This window comes from Mesoplodon mirus (assembly GCF_964341445.2).
Source record: "Mesoplodon mirus genome assembly, chromosome: 14".
NCBI classification, from domain to species: Eukaryota; Metazoa; Chordata; class Mammalia; order Artiodactyla; family Ziphiidae; genus Mesoplodon; species Mesoplodon mirus.
In genome coordinates this window covers 45590182-45613151 of record NC_138990.1, presented here as the reverse complement: position 1 = coordinate 45613151, position 22970 = coordinate 45590182, and the positions used below count along the sequence as shown (strand labels likewise).

Sequence of the window (22970 nt, the reverse complement as noted above, 5' to 3'; positions counted from 1 at the left end):
TGGTGGTAAATACTGGGTCCTCTCTTACTCTCTTGCTGGGAGTATAAACTGTTACAACCAAACTGGAAAACAATTTGGCAGTCTCTCCTAGAGCTAAACATGTGTGTCTTCTATGACCCAGCCATCCCACTCCCAGGAACATGCCCAGTAGAAATGTGGACACATGTTTACTAAAAGACATGTATGAGAACATTCACAGCAGCAGCGTCTGTAATAGCCCCGAAGTAGCAACCACCCAAATGCCCGGTGATAGCAGAATGTCTAGGTGCTCTGTGGGCTCTTGTACAGTAGAACACTATGAAGCAGTGAAGTACAACATGCAACAACATGGCTGAATTTCACAAAAATAATGTTGAGCAAAGGCAGCCAACGCAAGGGTACAGGCTGCCTGATTTCATTTACATAAAGCAAACAGTCAAAACCTATGGTGAATATACTGAAAACCACCCACTTCTGCACTTTAAATAGGCAAATTGAATGGAGGGTGAATGACATCTCCATGAAGCTGTTAGTTTTTAAAAACTATGGTATTAGAAGTCAGGATAGTTGTTATCCTTGGTGAGAAGTAGTGACTAGGAGGGGGCACAAGGGGGGCTTCTGGGTGCTGACAATGTTTGGTTTCTCAATTTGGGAGCTGGTTACAAGGGTGTGTTCAGTTGTGAGGATTCTGTGTACCTTAGAACCTGTGCGCTTCTCTGTATGTATGCTCTACTTCAATAAAAATAACCACAAATGAAGCAGGCCTGGCCTGGCAGGGCTCAAGTGCATGGGGATGGTGAGCTGGGTGTGCTCACTCTCTTCAGAAAGGCCCCGACTGCCACCAGAGTCCCCCCAAGAGGACCCTGCAAGAGTTTATGAGGATGGGGCTCCCCATTCATGAGTGAAGCATCACCTGCAGGGCCCTGGAGTAATTCTCAGAGGAGAAAGTAGGGCAGGTCCACCAATCACTTCTATTCCCAGGGCTTGGCTCAAGTGGGCAGGTGTGGCCTGGGATGCCAGAGTATTCAGTAGGCCTGGCGGCATCCTTGCCTCAGCAGAGGCTGGGCCATGGCTACTGAGACTCCTCACAGCTCAGCCTTCCGGGGGTCTGATCTGTTGCGTCTGGACTGGGAAGGAGGCATATCCTCAGGGAGACCTTAAGGAACATCTGCCTGAGGTGGGCCAGTCTCTGCCCGCCTGGCAGCCCCAGCCAGGCTCTTCAGGGTGGGTTTGGGGAGTCTTATCAGTTGCTGCCTAACAGCCGGAGCACTGGAGCCCCCAGGAAGATGGATCCCAGGGGGAGTGCATTGAGCATGGGAGAGGGGCTCCCTGAGAATCCCAAGTAGAACAGAGGTGAGATTTTAAGGTACAGGGCCAATGGGCATTTGAGGCAGTGGGCCAAAGTAGGACATAGGACTGCTGCTACTGGTGGACTCCTTTCACCCAGGGAGCATTAGAGGCCAAGTCCTTTATAAATCAGACAGTACAGAGGGCTGCTGCCAGGGTCAGGGACTTCTGACCCTCAAGATGCTGATTCAACTCTGCATTTGAAAAAAAGTCTTCATAGATGAATCTGAGGCACAGCTGGATGTAGAGACCGCATGGATAAGTATCAATCACTTATTCATTCAACAAACAATTGCTGGCCAGCTACTCTCATTCCAGGTCAAGGCCAGGCTCTGGGAAAGCAGAAGAATACAGTCAGGTCTTGCCCTTAAGGAGCCCATAGTCTGGTGTCCAGGGAGAGGCCTACGTATTACAGATAATTACAACACACAGGGATGACAGCAATGACAGGATTCTGGAGCACAGAGAAAGGGTGAAAGAACCTATTTGTGACTCTTTGGCGAAACATAATTTCCTCCTGATTCATTTGTTTCACAGGTCTGAATTTTTGTATTTTGCATTTAGGGACATAAAGTAGCTCAGGCCCAGCTCAGTAATTCTTAAATATTGTCCATGATAATTCACTCTGAAAAGAGGGCCTACCGCCAGTATCTTTCAAGCTGTTTTTAAAAAGAACAAGCTAGGAAAGATAATAAAAGATAGTTAACTATGTCTGTTTCATAATTCTACCATTAAAATCATCTAGAATAGGCATATCTATTTTTCACAATTTTGGGGAAATTAATTTAGCTTATCATACATAAAGCAGTCCCTCAGACCTACCCCCCCACACACACACCTCCTGCCCCACACATGAGCAATAACAAACTCCAGCTAATTCCCCTCTTCCTCTAGGTCTGTACTACATGACATAAAAATATAAAAATAAAATCAGTTCCTGGCCTGGGTACCTCAGTAAGTGATGTGATCAGCAAAATAGGCTTAAATGCCTCCTTTTCCATAATCATAGAAATCTATGACATTTAGCCTGAAATTTCCTATTTTAGTTGCCACAGTGGCCCCTTCAAGAGCACCCTTCTCCTTTGAGCAATACATACAGCAGGAGCACCCTGTTCATGTGGATCTAGTCCGGAGCAGCCCCAGAAACAGAGAAAACCACCGAGGAAGGCACCTTCCCCAAACAGAAGCATTACCTTGGTCCCGTGGTAGAAGTCGTCCACGCATGTGGCGTTCATGAAGGTCTGGTGGAAGTGGGTGCTGGTGTCGATGCCTCCAGGGATCACCAGTTTCCCAGTGGCATCAATCACCTTGGCACCTCCGGGGATCATGAGCTCACGGCCCACCTGCTGGATGATGCCATTCTCAATGTAGACATCAGCCTCGTGGGTGCAGTCATCATTCACAACCTTGCCTCCCTTGATGAGAATCCGCACACTGGCTGAATTGGCAAGCATGTTCCTGTGAAAGGTGAGAGGGGGCGCTGGTCAAGGTCAAAATTCCTTTTCACTGTCACCAAGGTCCCACCCTTTCCTGTGAGAGCCCAAACTCCATGGGCAGAGTAAGTGAGCAGGGATGGGGAGGAAGTTTCTCCACAGCCTGAGGACACTGGTCCTATAGCCAGCTGGGGTCACAAGCCTCCCACTGACCTCACAGCAGGACTCATCGGGAATCATGACACCACAGCAGTAAGGGTGAAGCTGGGGCCCAAAGAAACATCAATTTTCACCTTCTCAAAAAGTTGTGGTGGTTCTAAAGCATTTTCATATCTCTTGTCTCATTTTATTCCTAAAACAACCCAAGAAGTGGCATTTTATAGACGAGAAAACTGAAATTGCTAATAAGGAATTTATGGCTACAAAGTAGCCAAGTCAAACCCAGACGTCTTGTATGACCAATGTCCCCACTATACCATATGGTCCTGAAGATATCAGAGGCTCCTGGGACGTGTCTCAGAGAGCCAAATTCTCCAAGCCTCGCAGCTGCTTAATTCATGTCATTCTTCAGATGGATTCTGATTCAGCTCACCCTCCTATGTTTGTCTCAAGAAGTCCACGACCACACTGAAGCTCCACAGCTGGCTGCACATTGATAAGCTCATCTGATATGCTCAAGTCCCACCCCCAAGATTCAGCTTTATTTGGTCCAGATTGCATCCCCAGAATCAACTTTTCAAAAGCCATAGAACCCTACCATACACTTAGAGAATTAACCCCAATTTCTTCCAGAAAATAGAGAAGGAAACCTTCCCAAGTCAGTTTATGAAGTAAGTACTGCCCTGATACCAAACATAGAGAAAGACAGTACAGAAAAAAAACAAACAAACAAACTATAAAGTAATATCCCTCATGAATGTAGATACAAAAATTTCTAACAAAATATCAGCAAATAGAATTCAGCAATATGTAAAAGAATTAAAGGATCCCACTATGCAAATGGAATTACTTCCAGGGATGCAAAGCTTGCTCAATATTTGAAAATCAATCAATGTAATCCACCATATTAACAGGCTAAAGAAGAAAAAAATCACATAATCACATAAATTGATGCAGAAAAAGCACTGGACAAAATTCAACACCCATTCATGATAAAAAAAAAAAAACTCTCAGGAAAGTAGGAAAAGAAGTTAACTTCCTCAAGTTGATAAAGAACATCACCAGGGACTTCCCTGGTGGTGCAGTGCTTAAGAATCCGCCTGCCAATGCAGGGGATATGGGTTCGATCTCCGGTCCGGGAAGATCCCACATGCCACGTGCTGCAACTACTGAAGCCTGTGCACCTAGAGTCCGTGCTCCCCAACAAGAGAAGCCACTGAAATGCAAAGCCTGTGCACTGTAACGAAGAGTAACCCTTGCTCAGTGCAACTAGAGAAAACCCACATGCAGCAACGAAGACCCAATACAGCCAAAAATAATAAAAAATTAAAAAAATTAAAGAACATCACCAAAAAACCTACAGCTAATATCAGAATTTATGAAAGACTGAATACTTTCCCCCTAAGCTGAGAATAAGGCAAGGATGTCTACTCTCACCACTGTTATTCAACAAAGGGAGTTCTAGCTAGCACTATAACAAAAGAAAATGAAATAAAAGGCATATAGACTGAAAAGGGAAAAATAGAACCATTCTTATTTGCAGGTGACGTGATGGGGGCTATGCAGAAAATCTCAAAGAATCTACAAAAAATCTCCTAGAACAAATGTCAGTTCAGCAAGGTCACAAGGTACAAGATCAACATACAAAAAGCTATTGCTGGGTTTCCCTGGTGGCGCAGCGGTTGAGAGTCCACCTGCCAGTGCAAGGGACATGGGTTCGTGCCCCGGTCCGGGAAGATCCCACATGCTGCGGAGCGGCTGGGCCCGTGAGCCATGGCCGCTGAGCCTGCGCGTCTGGAGCCTGTACTCCGCAACGGGAGAGGCCACAACGGTGACAGGCCTGCGTACCACAAAAAAAAAAAAAAAAGAAGTTTTTTTTTGTTTTGTTTTTGTTCTTTTTAAGCTACAAAGAAGGCAGAAGGAGTCCAATGTGACCCTTCATTCAGGTCCAGTGAGCTCAGTCCCTCCCTCTGCCACTCGCCATGCAAGGAGATGAAAAAAGAACCTGCTACCACCAGCCATAACACTGAATTCTTCTCTAGAACACTTGGGCTGCCACCATGACTCACCCGGTCGTTTTCCACTTCCTTGTTGGAAATCCCTGAAAGCTAACCAGGCTCTGAAAAGGCTGGGCTCCCTCAACAATACTGGGGAGTCCTGGAACCTCTCTGGTCTGGAGATCCCATTCACACAACCTGACCTAGTCCTGGAAATCCAGGCTGGACTGGACTCCCAGGACTACCTTAGAGGGAACTCATTCTCAGAACTTGGAGGGTGCTGTTAATGATCTTAACAGTTAGTAAACACCTACTGTATACTGGGCCCCTCCCTAAGCCCATCAGATACATTATCTTACTTGATCTTTACAGTACCCTGAGATAGGTACCATTATTGTCCTCAGTTTCACCATGAGGAAGCTGATGCTTAGAAAAGTTAAAGGAACTTCCTCAAGGTCACACAGCTAGTTTGTAATAGAGTTGGAATTGAAACCCAGATAGTCGTTTTCAGAGCAGTTATGAACTGAATGTTTGTGTCCTCCCAAAATTCATGTTGAAGTTCCAACCTCCAGAGTGGCTATATTTGAAGATGGGGCCTCTAAGGAAGTTTTTAAGGTTAAATGAGGTCATAAGGGTGGGGCCCTGATCAGATAGGATTAGTGTGCTCATAAGATGAGACAACAGAGAGCTTTCCCTCTCTCCCCTACCCCCTCTCACCCCTGGGCACCATGCTTATGTGCAGAGGAAAGGCCATGTGAGGACACAGTGAGAAGGTGGCCAGCTACCAGCCAGGAAGAGAGTCCTCACTGGAAACCAACTCTGTAAATAATGGCTTCAGTGTAAATAGTGGCCTGGCTGCTAGGTCTGATTAGGCACAATGCTGTCAGCTCCCTCCAACCCTCTGGCAGACTATCACCTTCAGACTGGAGGTTGTTGTCATCATAGCTACCTGCAAGACTTTAGTCTTTTGGGGTTACCAAGGCCTTAGAACACTCCAGGCCTGGACAGGTGTGGTTGGATAATATCAAAGCTCCCTGCCCAAGGTGCTTTTAGAGAATATCTTTTTAAAATGAACATTTGTGTGCATGAAAATATTCTATAACTTCACTCCTTCTCAGTGTCAAGCACTGGAGACAACCCTGAAGGCACACAGGACTTGCTCTCAAGAAACTCAGTCTAGTGGCGAGAGAGACACAAATAATTGCATTACTAAGTGGCTAAAGTGTCCAGGGGACACTGGGTGTCTCTCACCAGGTACCAGACACCACAACTGTGACTGGATGGGGCCAGCAGGTTGGTGATGGGAGGGGTCTTTTTACACAAGTATCCTCCCCACGTTTCTACATTTCCAGATTGTCTACATCACCAAGATGTCTAATCCCTCCTGGTCCCCCCATGCTGTTGACTTGTGTGATGGTTGACATTCATTATGCTTCTCACCTCCCCCAGTAACCTCATTAGCACCTCATTCCTACAGCTTTCCCTGCTAGTCTTTGCTAAACGAAAGAAAGGAAAGACACACTGGCATCTTTTCCCACAGTGTGCCTGCTGTCTGTGAGTGTATTATGCATGTATGAACGTTACAGAGTGGGGGGGTGGGTGAGTGAGGAGATACTTTGGACTTCTTTGGAGAGTCCCCCAAAAAGGGAAAGGATTTGAGCACAGTTGTTGAAACACATGCTTAAGCAGTGCAAACGCCACTGGCTATGACTGTCTTTCCCTCTGCTCTGGTTGGGGCAGCACATTCAAAGAACATTCTTGTCAATGGTCATGGTCAAGAAGGTCAGGATCAGTTTTACTAATTTATGATTCTTTGAGTCACCGATTTTATCCCCAAACATCATAACTGTATAGATAGGGCCAATAGCCCGCCCACTGGCTTACTACATGCTATGGATTGAATGTTTAGGCTCCCCCTCCCCCAAATTCATACGTTGAAGCCTTAATCCCAATGTGATAATATTTGGAGATGGGATCTTTGGGAGATATTTAGGTCATGAGGGTCATATAGTGCCCTTATAAGAAGAGACACAAGATCTCTCTCTCTCTCTCCCTCTCTGCCATATGAAGACACAGAGAGGATGACTGTCTGCAAGCAAGCAAGTTCTCGTCAGGAGTGGAATTGGCTGGCACATTGATCTTGGACTTCCCAGCCTTCGGAGCTGTGAGGAGTGAGCTTCTGTTGTTTAAGCCACCCAGTCTATGGTATTCTTATTATAGCAGCTCAAGCTGACTAAGATACCACATTAGATAGAGATAAACATTATAATCAAATCATCCTTAAGTAACAACTGGGCCTTAAAATAAATACACCTCCTTTAAAGACTTCTGACTGTATCCCCACACTCCCATTTGTTTAACCAAAAACTTTGATCATCCACTTCTTCTGTTTATTCGAACAAAACGATTCAAACCACATATCTGTCCTCCCAGGAAGAAATGGGGAAAAACTGCCAGATAGTTCAATGCTATTATAAAAAATAAATCAGAGGAATGGAATTCTAGAGCTGCATAGATTCAAGTTCCCTCTGACTTTCCCTCCAGTCCTGGACTTTACCAACAGTGACCTTGAATCAAAGGGAACCAGTCCAGGACTAATGGGGTGGTGTTATGCTACAAATATTAAGGATCTTAAGCATTTTACAATTTATTCAGGGAATGACACCTTCCACAGCAAGATGGTGGATATCTCCAATATGCAAAGATTTATCCAAGTGTACCCAGCTCGTATCCCCCAATTTCCTGGTCCTTATGTTCCTAAACCAGTGGTGGGTCAGAGCTGAGGGGATGTGCAGGCTTGGGGAAACAGGGACTTCCGGATGGGAGGGACAGCGGTGTAAGCTGGGAGCTCAGTCTTTCATGAGAAAGCCTCTTCATGTTTAAAATAGTAGCAATTATTGCTATCTGCCCTCCAACAACTGTCTTTCTGGATGACAGTACATTTCCCGCACCGCCCACCCTCCTGCCCTTTTCCCCGCTGCTGAGCAGCTTCCAGGGCAGAAATGCACGGGGCCGGGGGTGCATCCTGCCAAGTGGACAGTCAAGGTTACGGGCAGCTCTGCTTCCCATTCACAAAATGCACGCGCCCCACACTCCTAGAAGGCGCACAGTGTTCGTTCCGCCGACCCCAACACCGTGTTTGGAGCTGCCTGCTTCTGTCATCACCTTCCACACTTCCCCGAGCCTGCAGGGAGGCGTGAGACGAGAGCGGCACAGCTGCCTCCTGCCGGCAGCTCAGCAGGGAGGACGCCCAGCTCAGCAGGGAGGACGCCGGGTGGCTTCACGCTGGGCACAGACACACAAGCCAGAAGACTGCAAAGGGACACTTCTTACAGAAAGACCTTAAAACGAACCTGACAGTTATTGGTTTAAGATGTATATTTCCTCTTAACAGGCACTGGTTTAAGACTCATATTTCCTCTTTCAGTAGAATCCACAGGAAAATGTGTGATTTTACACACACTTGGTCACTGTGATAGCCAGGAATATGCAAGAGCTACACACTGCCCCGTGACATGAAGGGTCTGTGGCATTTAAGCCGACCCTAATGGCAACCCGGCGAAGAAGCTGGAGGGGAGGTGAAGCCGCTCAGGTCACAGGGGAGACGCTAAATGAATGGCATGACTTGTCCCTTGCTCCAAGCAGATAACATTTGCTAAAGGATCAAAGGGCAATATATGTCACGGGTTTGGAAAAGAAAACAAAACCATGCAGCTGTTTTTCTTCTTCTGATCAGCACACAGGGAAGAGAGACGGAACAATGGGAGAGGGGTGTTTGCGCTTAGAGCACCCTGGGATGATTCCGGAAAGGGGTTCTCTTGGAGTTGAAAATGAGAATAAATTAAAGGTTCAGCAGAACACAAAAACCAAAAAAAAAAAAGAGACGTTTGAGGTGAGTGGGAAACAGCTAAGTGTTTAAGTTAATAAATTTATTTTTTTTTAAAGTAAATTGTTTTCTAAATAGTAAAGCACTAAACAGTTCTTAACTAATGCTAAAGCACAGTGTAATTTTATAACTAATTCTTAATTGGCTTTATCAACTCTTGAGTAGATTTTAAATAACATTTATAACCTACATGTAAGGTACAGAGAATAATGACGCAAACACGTGTGAACTCAGCGTTGTCACTACCGCGTTCAAGAGCCAGCACCTCCTTCATCCCAACCCACATTCCCCGCCTCGGAGGTAACTTCTCCCCTAGTCAATTTGTATGAATTAATGACTACTAACAATTAGGTGACAAGTCAGAAAAACAAAAGGACAAGGTCACAGCTGCTCCCACCCCGTGACCACCTCTCCCCACATCCCATAGTCACACTTCACCTGCTCTAAGACTGATTTCTTCACCACCTAGTTTTCTGCTTGCCAAGGTAAGAAGGAAGCTGGGAAACTCCACTATGCTAAGAACGAAGGAGTGGGGGAGTTTTAACATCATCCAAACACCCACTGGACCACTCCACTGGGATGTCCTACAGGCAGCACCATTCACCTGGCCCAAAACCAACTGCACTGTCCCCATCACCCACCCAGAAATCCGGGACTTTTCCTGGATTCCTCTCCAACCCAGGCCAGTATCAGTGTCCAGGAGGGCTGGCACGCACCTGGGAGTTTTGTGCAAAAAGTTTTGAGGGGTTCTGGAAGTAGAAGTCAACCGTGGGAAGAGGAACTGGGGGAGGTAAAAGGGCAGGTCCTCCGTCTCTCATCTGGGGCTCTCCAAGGACTGGTGGGGACCTGGAGGCCAGGGACCTGGACAGGAAGAATGGCTGGTCAGGCCAAGGGGTGGCTAGCTCAGTGAGGGCAGAGGCTAGAGAGGCTGAGACACCCTGTAGGGTACACCCACCCTGAGACTCACTGTATCCTTCATCTGCTAGCAACACACTGTTTCTGCATCTAACTGGCCAGCCAGGAAGCCTCTACCATCTCAGGGGCCCTGTTTCCTTTAACCCAGGGGCTGGGCAGGGTCAAGGCTATGGGTGGCAGGTGAGGGCTGGCCCAGGGTATTTGTAACTGGGGACCATCTGTACAAGACCATGAAGCATCTGCATCTGGAATACTGCCACCACCTTTGCTACCACATGGTACAGAAGGTAGAATTAGACCAGGTAGGACGGGAAAGGGCAAGACTACTGGTGAAAGCCAAGCACCAGGGCAGCCTCTTCAGGCAGTAACAGGAAAGGGGATGACCGCAGTCTGTCATTGTGATGGATGTGAATGTGGTGACCAAGGAAGGGCTTGCCCCTGAGAAAGTATAAAATACCAGCTTAGGACCAGGGAGCTGCTACAAGTAAAGTCCAAGAGGTGGGCATGGCTTCCGGGAAAGTGTATACAAATCCAACAGGGGTGAGTCCTTAACAGTCTAAGATCAAGTAAGTGGTTTTAATCCCATGGGTTCATCTGGCCTGGCCTGGCCCAGCAGGGTGCGGCTTACCGAGCGGGCAGAGGGTGGTAAGAAATGGAGCCGCAGGCCACTTGTTCGACAAGAGTAGCTATGAGAGACATTGGGCAGTTGTTAGAAGGCAAAGCTGAGCGTGCATGTGAGTGTGTGTGTTGCTGACCCGGAACAGGCTTCTCGGTGCGCTGACACACGTGTGTGTCTGTGTGGGCATCCCGGCCCAGCATGCCCAGTTTCTGGCATTTGGGCAGCAACGTAGCTCCTTTCAGGTGCCCACTTACTCACTGAGGTCAGGAGGGTCATTTGAGACCCGGAGAGGCTGAGCACCAGCAAACACCAGTAAGTATGAGTTAAATCCCCCTTCCGTGGGCCCAGCTGCTCCAGGGCCCTGGAAGGAGGGCAGAGGAAGGCGTGCACACACTGGAGACAAGGCTTCCTGACTCCTGACTGAGGCTTTAGCCGGAGAACACCTGGCTTTTCGTGCCCAGTCGTGTCACCACCACCACCAGAACCCTCCCGGTTCTGGCCAATCCTCTGGCAGATTCCTCAGCCCTGCTGTGCTTTCCATGCTCTCGCCAGCTGTCTCCAGGCCCCAGAAATAATTCCAGCAACTCCCTTGGAAGGACGGCAGCTGCAGCTCAAGGGTCTCCAGCGGCCCACAGAGTGGCTGCTTCCTAGAACGCCAGCCAAATGGCAGAGAGGGCCAGCGCCATGGTCAGAAAAAGAGGAATTGCTCTTCTCACTGAGAGCTACATTCTCAGGCAGGGGTTGGGGAAAGTCACAAGCAGGGGAAAGGAATGAGTTTTCCCGACTGTAAAAGCATCACAAACCTGGGTTACGTGATAAAGTCTAGATTTGGGATAGAAACAGAGCAGGAAAATAAAACTACTCTTTTAAACTGAAAATGAGTATGAATTAACTACAGCCATATACAATGTCTTGAAAACAATAACTGAAGGAAAGAAGCAAGACACAAAAAGTAAGTAAGGTATGATTCCATTCATATAATGTTCAAAAACAGGTAAAAGTGAATTATAGGCACATAGTGGTAGAACTATGAAGAAAAGGCCAAGGAAAAGGTTCTCAGAAAAGTCAGATTGGTGGTTCTCTCTGGGGGAGAGGGGGTTGTGTTTGGGGAGGGCCACAAGCTTCTTGAGAGCTGCAAATACTCGAGTCTTTTACCTGGGTGGGAGTTAAAATAATTTAAATTATTCTTTAAACTGGCCATATATTTTCTGTGCTCTTCTGGATGTATCCCATAAAACATTTCACAATTAAAAAAAAACAAAAAACAAACAGAACTGCATGCCAGTATACAAAAATGGTATGTCAAGTACTATTACAACCATGTGAAAATATGCATTCAAAAACTAGACCAGATGAAAATAAACAACAAGGTTTGTTATGGGATTGTAGGTGATTTCCCCTTCTGATTTTTCAAATTTTCTATATATTAATTTTATAATGAAAAGTAAATATGGTTATTTAAAATGACATAAATACTTCTATATTGTTTGAAAAAATTGACATAAGGTGAAAGACGTTCTCTCTTCTTTTCAGTAGGTGTTACCATCACCCTGCCATCTTCTGGAAGATTTCCTAAAAGGACTGGGCTTTGAAACAAACCAATCTCCTTCCTTGTATCGACTCTTAAGTAGGTTTCAGAAGGACACAAGCTTTTTTTTTCTGAGATATGACTCCTTTAAAGAGGTACCAGATATTTCAACTTGGGCTTAAAATGTGCTTTCAGGCCTCTCTCCCAAATGCAATGCTTTTACCTGCCATTGACTTAACATCACTAGTGCTTCCAGTCAATTAGTGACCCTCTTCCTGTGCCTGCTTCTGCCAGCTGCCTTCTCATGGACCAGACTCACCTCCATCACTGAGGCAGACTGGGTATTTTTACCCCAATCCAGAATTCCTGGAGCCTGAGAAGCAAACCTCATCAGTGCCCATGGACAGACACGACTAATGGAACCCAACTTTGGGGAGATGGACAGCAAGGCGGGTGAGCCACAGTGAGCTTATCAACTCCTTCCTAGAGACAAACTCACATGGGTGAGACAGCCGGGCACTTGCGGGAAGCACCTGGAGTGGCAGGCCAAGTGGGCACGCTTAGGAGGCTTAAAGAAAGGACTAGGGATGAAAATGACCAACTTCCCCTTGACTGGGGCAGTGATGCCATTAGCCTGATTGTGTCCGTATTTCAGAGACCTGTTTAAGGGAGTAGTGATTGAGAGTGAGTGGGACACAAAGGAAGCAAAGGGGGATATGAGGAGGAGATGGAGTGGGCGACGGGGTAGGGCCGTGCTACAAGCATCGAACTTGGCTTTGTCCCTCTAGCCGTGTGACTGTGGGCACATCCTTAACAGCTCCAAGCCCATCTTCACAGCTGTAAAGTGGCCATCGGCACCATCCATCCACATCATTGCTATTAAGCTCTTTTTGTGTCACACACAACTTCATATAAATCTTACAACAACCCTGTGAGGTCATTAAACATTATCATCCCCATTTTATGGCCAAGGAAACTGTGGGTTGGAATTCGTACTTACTAGACTGGAGCTCCTAGAGAGCAAAGGTTATACCTTATTTTATCCTTCCCAGGGTTGGTATGCAGAGTGGACTCATTAAATGCCAGTTGAAGGAAAGCAGGAGGACTGATCATATGAGACAGCGGTGGGAAAGCGTTTTATGAGTACAAAGTGTTAGCCACAGTAATGGGCTGTTAGCAATGGCAAGGAAGGCGTCTCAAAAGAGAGTTCTGTGCCAGTTGTGAGGGTGTTTGGTGCAAGCCTGGGGCAGGGGAACAAAGCAGGCATTCTGTGGGATGAAAAAAAGACAAGAGGCAGAAGTAAGCAAAGATGGGCTGGGAACGGCAAGCCGACCAACGGCCTTGGAGCAGAGAGGCTAGGCTGGGATGAGGAAGCAGCCTGGAGAGCCAGGGTGTGCAGAGCAAGAGGCCCAGGCTTCTGAATGAGATCTGCAGGGCCTGGGAAGCCCTGGAGCATTCAGAGCAGGATGCTGAGTATGGTCAGGGGATATAACCATGATTCGGGGGCTGGACTTCCTGCTTGTTTACCTGGCACAGGTTGAATGGAGGCTGGGAGAGCAGTGACTGCTGTGATCCCGGCATGAGGATGCAGTAGGTTAGTTACGTAGTGCTCACGGAATAGAAAAGGAAGGAGGAGAGCTTGGAAAGGACTGAATGCTGGGAGGGTCTCTGGAGGAAAAGGAAAACAGACTGGGGACGACAGTAAGAATGGCAGCATGGGCAAACAGAGCGAGCAGAGAGCTGTGGACAGATGGAGAGCAGCTGTCAGGGCACGCCTGTGCTTTGTGGAAACGCAATAACAAACGCTGATTTCAGCTTCTCTCTCTAGGAATCCCTTAGGTCAGTCAGAAGATGGCAACTGACCCAATCACCCAAGGTAAGCAGGTGGCGGAGGCCAGACTGTTAACATTTACTGAGTGCTACTATGTTAGGGGCTGTGAAGGCTCATAACACATGGCATTTAATTGAACCAACCTCACAATTGCCCTTGGAGCTGATAGGCTATCTCCACTCGACAGATGATGACTGGAGGTGATGACTAGCCAACATCACACAGCTTCACGGAAAGGAATAGGAGTAGGGGTAATTCTAAACACCAAATACCAGAAGCAAAAGGTCTGGACGGTGCTAATACGCTAACATTTTTATTTACTCGTTTGTTGAACATTCAGGAGACACTTCAAACAAAACACTCTACTCAAGCACTGTCCATTCTACCCACTAAATCTGTTTCTTCAACTCTTTTCTCCAAACCCACCACCTCAGTCCAGGTCCTTGTCAGCTACCTGGATGAGGACATCACTATTACCTGGATAATTCTAATTGGTCTCCCAGCCTCCACACTGTTAGCGCATTGAGCTTGCTAAGATGCAAATCAGATCACAGGGGCAGGCTTAGCACCTGCTAAATGGTACTGTACCAAGCGCCAGATGCTGCACGCCCCCACCCCCCAGCCCCGGAGCTCACAAGTTTGTAGTGGAAAGAAATGCATAAAGAAAAATTTCAACATGAGTTAAGAGAATAGCTGTGTCAGTCCCAGGAGGCGCAGGAAGCACTTAACATTGACTGGGATAAAAGGCTGCTTCGCAGAGGAAGTGCCCTTGAGGTGATTCTTGATAATTGCTTAGGAGTTCACCAGACAGTGGGGGAGAAGACAAGCATGGGCGTTGCAAACAGAAGCAGAGCAGTGCTTTTGGGATGGTTGATATATTTGATTTATGAGGATGGAGTACAGGCAGAGCCCAGATCATCCAAGGCCTAGTGGGCTAGGCCAAGAGTATGGCCTAGCCACACTAAGTGCTACGGAAGTGCGTCAGGAAGGCTCACTTATATGGCAAAGAAGGAAGTGACATCATTAGATTTACATTTTACATAAAAAATAAAAGTATAAAGTACTAGAAGGAAACATAGATATTTTTATAAATTTTGGATGGGTTACGATTTTCTTAGCATAATCTAAAGCCAGAAACTATAAAACATAAGATTGATGTAGAAATGACTAAAATAACAATGAAAAACTGTGATGCAGCAAAAGATACCACAAACTACTTTTAACAAAGACAAATAAAAACTAGTTATGACATGTTTGCACCATATAACTAACCCTAAGGATAACTGTAATACGTAAGTGCACTTATAAATCTTAAGAGAAAGACAAACACTCCAGTACAAAAAATAGGCAAAGGATATGAATAGGTAACCCACAGGGGTAGGGGGAATATAGACAGCTAAGAAGCAAATGAAATAATGTGCATCTTTATTAATAATCAAAGATATGTGAATGAAAACAATGAAATTACATTTTTCGCTTATCATAATGGCATAGATAAAAGGGAACAAAGCCCAGAGCAAGTGAGAAAAGCATGTACTCACTCTCAGACACCATTAGTAGTTCAAATTGGTACAATCTCATCAGAAGGAAATCTGTATGAAATCTGTCTGTATGAAAACTTAAAATGTGCATTCCACATCTAAAAACTTCTTCTAAGAAAATAGTTGGACCATTGCACAAAAAGGTATTATTTATGTGGGTATTTTGTTGCATTGCTGTTTAAAATAACAAATATTTTGAGAACAAGCTGAATGTCTATCAATCTGAGGACTGTTTAAATAAATAATGGCATATTCACACAATAGAAGGCTATGCAGCCATTGAAAAGGATTGTTTAGATCTCTAAGTACTGACATGGGAGGCTGTCTGTGATTCAGAGCTAAGTTAAGAAAAGCAGGTTACAGAACAGGACCTGTGGTGTGTGTATCTACTTGTGTATTTACATATAAGTGAGATTTCACATATATATGAATATTAAATCTCATTTATATGTAAATCTCATTTATAAATATTCATCTATATACATAAACTCACACATAAATGAGCTTTCTGCATAAAACACTATTAACTGCAGTTGTCCCAGAGAAAGGGAATTGCAGCAGGACTCAATCTCTCGGTACTATTTGATTACATAAATATTTTTATAACAAACTAGCTGTGGAATTGACGATAGCCCTGGTCAAGCGAGCAGCAGCCCTGGAGTACACTCTAAGGAAGTCTGTGCCAGCACAGGCAATCCACTAGCAAGTCAACATCTCTTGTACATTTATTCAACTACCATTCATCAGTACATCTCATGGCTTATGGGATCACTCTGCTCTGATGTCTCACTGGCCCTTCAAACTCATCACATCTAAAACTAAGCTCATCATACTCTTTCTGCACCTGGCTCCTCTTCCAGTGTCCCCTATCTCAGTGAAAGACACTCCACCTCCCACCTTGGGACCAAGCCAGCACAAGGGGCATCATCTTCAATGAAGAGAGCAAATGGGGGCCACCTCCACAGGCAATAGCGAATGGCCCCCTTCCTCCACTCCGTTCACCGGGGCCCCAGACAAGGCAGAGTCTTTTCAAATGGCTGCAAAATAGGAGCTGAACACCCTCTCTAACCCAGCCCATCTGGCTGCTGCCTTCCTTGAATGAACAGTTGGAGAGAGGGTGCAATGGATTGTTCGGGGTCCAAAAGCTTTTCCTGGTGGTTGAGTCTGAAAAAGTAGAGATACCTTCATTCACTTAAACAAAAAGAGCTAATGAGCCTTTTCTTCAGCCCTTGCTGGGCTGTGGAGCACCTGCTGTGTAACTGCCAACAAAAGGGATGAATAAGTCTACATCTCTTGAAAGCAAGTAAATGGGAGTAATGGGAAGTCTGGTTGTCTGCCCATCTAATTCACCCTGAATGCCAGCATTTCCTCTTTTCCTTGTTCATCTGCTCATACTAGAAAAGGGGAGGGGTTGGAACTGATGACAGACTCCCAATTACCTTTATAAACACAATTTATTTCCCTTTCCTTCGCAGAAGGGCTGGCCAGATTCCCTAGGTTCCTAGTCCCTGGCAGCCTCCTCTCCAGCCCCAGCCCAGGCCAAGGACCAATCCCTGAAGACAAGTCTAAAGACTAGAGCCCAGCATGCTAAGACACCCAGTTAGGACACCTGGCTCTGGACAAGCCCTGAATGTGCACTCTACCTCTTCTGCTGTAGAGGGTCAGACCCCAGATTCCACATCAGGTACCAGATACCTTGCGCCCAAGCCCTGCTTGGTAAAGGGTCCACTATCTCATGCCTGGTAGGCTGGCATGCTCTTCCTTCTTGTTGCTTATTGCCTTTTCTGGGAGTCAAGTCCTGCCCATCTGCGTCTGAGGCCCCTCCACCTGTTGGCACACTCTTCTGACACCAACTGCTTCCTCTCACCACCTGTGCCCACACTTCCATCACTGTGCTCTACCTGCTGTTTTCAGACACATGCCTGGGTTCCTACCAGCTGTGGTCTCTACCATCATGGGTATGCTGAGCAGTGGAATGAAGGTGCTCCAGTCTCTGTGGCTAGTTGTCCCCTCACCCCACCCCCACCCATTCCAGCTCTAGTCCTTCCCAATTTGCCTGCTTCTGTTGAGGGTCATCAACTGATCCACAGAATGAGGCAGCTTACATGATTAAAACATTTATCTCATTTACAATAGCACCAAAAGCATGATGAATTTGAAAACAGGTGAAGCAAAACTTGTACAACGAAAACTACACAACATTGTTAACAGAAACTAGAGAAGAACTAAGTAAATGAAATATTTACGTTTTTGTTTGTGGATTGGAAGACTTAACATTGTTAAGATGACAGTTCTCCCCAATTTGATTTAGAGATTCAACACAACCTCAATCAAAATCCTAATAGACCTTTTTATGGATATTGATAAGCTGATTCTAAAGTTATATAAAAATGTGTACAACCTAGAATAGGCAAACTTATTTTGAAAAAGAACAAAACTGGAAGACTTACATTACCTGATTTCAAGACTTACTATAAAGCTACAGTAATCAAGACAGTGTGGTACTCGTTTAAGAATAGACAAATATATGGATAGTGCAGAATGGAGCATCCAGAAATAGGCCTACATATATGTATGGTCAATTGATTTTTGACAAAGTAATTCAATGGAGGAAAAGGTAGTCTTTTCAACAAATGAAGCTAAGCAAATGTACTTCCATGTGGGGAAAAAATGAATTCAAAATGGGTAATAGACCTAATCATAAATACTAAACTATAAACCTCTAAAAGAAAACATAGGAGAAAGTCTTTAGGATCTTGGATTAGGACAAAAAAAAGCATGAACCCTAAAAGATAAAATGATAAATGGAACTTAATCAAAATTTAAAACTTTTGCTCTTCAAAAGATACTGTTAAGAAAGTGAAAAGTCATAGACCGGGACAAACTATTTGCAAAACATATACCTGCAAAGGACATATCCAGAACATGGAGAGAATTTCTTTATTCAATAAGAAGACAAACAATACAATAAAAAATGAGCAAAAGATTTGAAAAGACACTTCACAAAAAAGATACAAATGGCAAATAAGCACATGAAAAGATGTTAACATCATTGATTACCAGGGAAATGCAAATTAAAACCATAATGAAATATCACTGCCCATTAGAATGGCTAAACTTAAAAAGACCAATAATATCAAGGTTAGAATGGGTGTGGAACAACTGGAACTCTTGTGCATTCCTGGTAGGAATGTAAAATGGTGCAATCATTTTTGAAAATATTTTGGCAATTTCTCATAAAGTTAGACATACACTTACCATACTACTCAGTAGTCCCACTCTATAGATACTTGCCAGAGAGATATAAAGATATGTGCACACAAAGAATTATCCTTGTAATAACTTTTTTCATAATAACCCCAAACTGGAAACAACCCTAGCGTCTACCAGCAAGTGAATGGATGAACGAATTGTGAGTACAGTACTAATTCCAAATAAACAAGGGAATAATACGCATTAATAAAAAGGAACTAACTCCCAGAGAATGGGAAGAAGATTTGCAAATCAGATATCTGACAAGGGACTTATATCTAGAATATATAAAGAATTTCTACAACTCTGTAATAAAAAGACATAACCCAATTTAAAAATGGGCAAAGGATCTGAATCAACATTCCTCTAAAGAATATATATGAATGACCAATAAACACATGAAAAGATGCTCATTTAGCAATCCGTGGGATGCAAATCAAAACCACAGTGGGATACCACCTCACACCCACTAGGATGGTTATAATAAAAAAGACAGATAATAACAAGTGTTGGTGGGGATGTGGAGAGAAACTGGAACCTTCATGTACCGCAGTAGAAGTGTAAAATGATGCACCTGCTTTAGAAAACAGTCTGGCAATTCCTCAAAAAGTTATCACTGTATGACCCAGAAGTTCCACTCTTAAGTATACTGTATACCCAAAAGAAATGAAAACATATGTCCACACAAAAACTTACACAAGAATGTTCATAGCAGCATTATTTATAATAGCCAAAAAGTTGAAACAATCCAAACCTCCATCAACTGATGAAAGATAAACAAATGTGTCAAATCCATGCAATGGAATATTATTCAGCAATAAAAAGAGAAGAGGTATTGAGTCACGCTGCAACATGGGTGAACATCATGCTAAGTGAAAGAAGCCAGTCATGCTGGAGTACATATTGAACCCATTTCTAACTTATGGGCTGCACAAAACCAGGCAATGAGGCTGGATTTGAGCCGTAGGATACCATTTGCTTGCCCAATCTATAGCTAGAGTAGGGTTTCCTAGTCTTGGCATGACTGAAATTTTGGGTTGGTTAATTCTTTGTTGCAGGGACTATCCTGTGCATTGTAGCATATTTAGCAGTATTCTTGGCCTCGACCCACTGACGCCAGTAGCACCTGCACAAAAATGTCTCGAGACATTGCCATATTGGCCCCTAAGGGGCAAACTCTCCCCTGGTAGAGAAACACTGATCTACAGTGATAGCAAATCACTGACTGGGGAGGGAGGAGGAAAGGGGATTGAACAGAAGGAGGCACAAGGGAACTCCGGGTGGTAATAAAAATATTCCATATTTCAATTGTGGTAGTGATTACTCAGGTATATAAATATGTCAAAACTCTTAAATGAACACTGAAAATGGTTATGTCTATTTTATGTAAATTACACCTCAGCAAAGTTGACTTAAAAGCAACAAAAAACCCATTAAAAAGAGGACTGCTAAATGGAACTCAGAAAAAGAAGAGATATAATTTAGTAGGAATTATATTTAATGTCAAGCTTCCTGGCAGTTAGAGCAAAGGGGGAAATGGTTTGGGAAGGAAGGGGAAAACTCTTCTTATTATTGGATAAAAGGGAAGCTCCGATTCACCCAAAGGAAAGGCATTTTGAATCCCAAGTAATTCCCTGCTCTCCTCTACCTAAACGAACATTCAAAAGAAGGTCTTAGAATGTTTTCGAGAAAGCAGGTCTGCTCTCTATGTAGATAATTCTAGAAGGAATTTATTGGATTACTCTTTAAGGAAAATAAGAAACAGATATATATATTTTTTGTTTGTTTTTGTTTTTGTTTTGTGGTACGCGGGCCTCTCACTGTTGTGGCCTCTCCCCTTGCGGAGCACAGGCTCTGAACGCGCAGGCTCAGCGGCCATGGCTCACGGGCCCAGCCGCTCAGCGGCATGTGGGATCTTCCCGGACCGGGGCACGAACCCGCGTCCCCTGCATCGGCAGGCAGACTCTCAACCACTGCGCCACCTGGGAAGCCCGAAACAGATATATTTTATTGCAGTTTTGCAGAAGGAGCAGAAATATTTTCCCAGTGGTCATTTTTAATATAGAGCAAACATCAATAAAAGGCCGAGGAAATATCATTAAATTTTAACTCAGCAATGACATTTCTGTGGAGGTTAAAGTGATATGGTCCAATTATAAATTTACATCTGGTGCTCTAACCTAGAGTAAAAAGTGACACAAATGTATCTTGTACACCCTTAAACTGGTAATGATAAGGAAGGTGTCTAAATATTGCTCCTCTAGTTAGGCCACCCCAACTCCAGCCATCGCCTATGCCAAGTTCATGCTCCCCACCTCCTCTCCCCTCAGCCTAGTGTTCCAAAATTGAGGAACACTACAGGTGATTCCAGAAGGTACGTGTCCCTCCATCCCCCATCGGAAAGTAGAGCATTCCTATGAAAACCTTCTAAGCAAAGTGGCCTAAAGCAAAGAAGCAATTACCTTAGGACACATCTTGCTAATGGATGCACAAAATAAATCTAGATAAAGCGCAGATGCTCACAGACACAGTTCAAAGCTCTGGCAGCCTGATGCTGAGATGCCGAGTGTAGTTCCCGGGGAAGGAGCTTGGCGGCGCCACTCCTATCTTGAGGTGCGCGTTGCCTCTGTAAAGGGTCTCAGCAAAACAAAAGCTGAACACTGTTTTCGCTTTTTGCCTTTGTTCCTAAAAGCAGAAATCCTCTTTCTGTCTGTTAGCGAAAACAGATACTCATGCAGGTCTTTCGTAAAACTGAAGCAGCCGTAAAATGAGCTTTTGAAGCGGGAGACACCTGTACACGTCCCCGGACATAAGTGACCTTGAATCATGAGTGAGGCGGCGGTTTCTTTTTCAGTTCTCTTTTTCTACTTCTGATTACATCATGGAACACCTCTCAAGTGGTGGATGTGTCTCGTCTAATACTTAGCACTTGCTAATTTCTCTTTTTTAACAAAAGAAAGAGCAAAGTCTAGTTTCTTATTGGAATTTAATAACATCGGGTGGCTTTCATTCTATTTATTTTTCTAGTTATTTATTTATGGCAAACATTTCCATTTACGGTATTGATATAATGTTTCCTTTTTTAAAAAGTCAAGTTTTTTAAAGAAAAATATTAAGCATCTATCTCATAGATGATATTGTAATAAGAAAAATGGAAAGAAGGTATATAAAAATGACTCAGTTGGAGAGACAATACTCTCGACCAGGGGTCTCCAAACTTTTTCTGTAAAAGGCCTTTGGACCAATTTGGGTTCTGTCACATATTCTGTTTTGTTTTAAGTAATCCCTTAAAACTGTAACCACCACTCGAAGCTGGGTCTAAGAACTGTGCTGTCCAGTGAGGTAGCCATGAGCCACGTGTGGTTACTGAGCACTTGAAACGTGGCACTTGAAACTGAGGAACTGAAATTTTAGTTGTATTTATTTTTAAGTGGCTAAGGCACTATGCAGTGCAGCTAATGATTAAGGGAACATATAACTATTTCATAGCAGCCTTAACAGAAATGGCAATGGAAAGGTAACTCCCTCTCAACCTTCTTTTGACTGTCCCTGCCTCTGCAGTTCATCAATAGTTGTCAATAAATTACATTTTAATGGCAATTCATAGTCATTACAATCAGGAATAAAGCAGGGATGCCTTCTCTGACTACGATTATTAAATGATGTTTGCAATTTGCTTAAAAATGCAATAAGAAAATTAAATCCTCAAGATAAAATGGAAAAAAAGAGATAAATTATGTTATGATTGTATACCTAGAAAACCTATGAAAATTGGTAAGACAACAGATTATAAGATAAATAAAATCAAAATATTTTTTTCCTATGCTAGCAGTCAGCCAGCTTGAAATAGAAACAGGAAAAGATATTGTGTTCACAATCGTGAAGAACACTGGAAAACACTTAAGCATAAAAAAATAAAACACTAAGAATAGTCCAGGGCTTCCCTGGTGGCGCAGTGGTTGAGGGTCTGCCTGCCGATGCAGGGGACATGGGTTCGTGCCCTGGTCCGGGAAGATCCCACATGCCGCGGAGCGGCTGGGCCCGTGAGCCACGGCTGCTGAGCCTGCGCATCCGGAGCCTGTGCTCCGCAACAGGAGAGGCCACAACAGTGAGAGGCCGGCGTACAGAAAAAAAAAAAAAAAAAAAAGAATAGTCCAGAAAAGGCAAATCTAAATATAAAGTATTTTCTCTATTTGGATCTATTTTGTTTAGAGGCTGCTCAAGGTTGGGGGTGGAAATGGGAATAAATGCAAATGGGCTTGAGTTTTCTTTTGGGGGTGATAGAAATTTTCTAAAAGTAAATTGCATGATGGTGGCATAACCCTTTAAATATACTAATAATCAGTGAATTGTACACTTAAAGTGGGTGAATTTTATTGTATATAAGTTATATCTCAATACAACTTCACACAAAAAGAGACCAAAAACAAAAAACTAAGACAGGCACAGACTCCTATAGAACTTCTCAAAGTACATAAAATAG

General features: G+C 44.2%; 1 protein-coding gene across 1 annotated transcript in view; it reads right to left on the bottom strand.

The window, feature by feature from the left end:
• DPYSL5 (dihydropyrimidinase like 5) overlaps positions 1 to 2780 on the bottom strand; it is a gene marked incomplete at both ends in the record, with an annotated part of 48764 nt that extends 45984 nt beyond the window's left edge. The window contains one exon of the mRNA XM_082642947.1: positions 2520 to 2780. Coding sequence (XP_082499073.1) covers positions 2520 to 2780 — 261 coding nt within the window. The remainder of the gene's footprint in view (positions 1 to 2519) is intronic.
• Positions 2781 to 22970: the final 20190 nt, after the last annotated feature.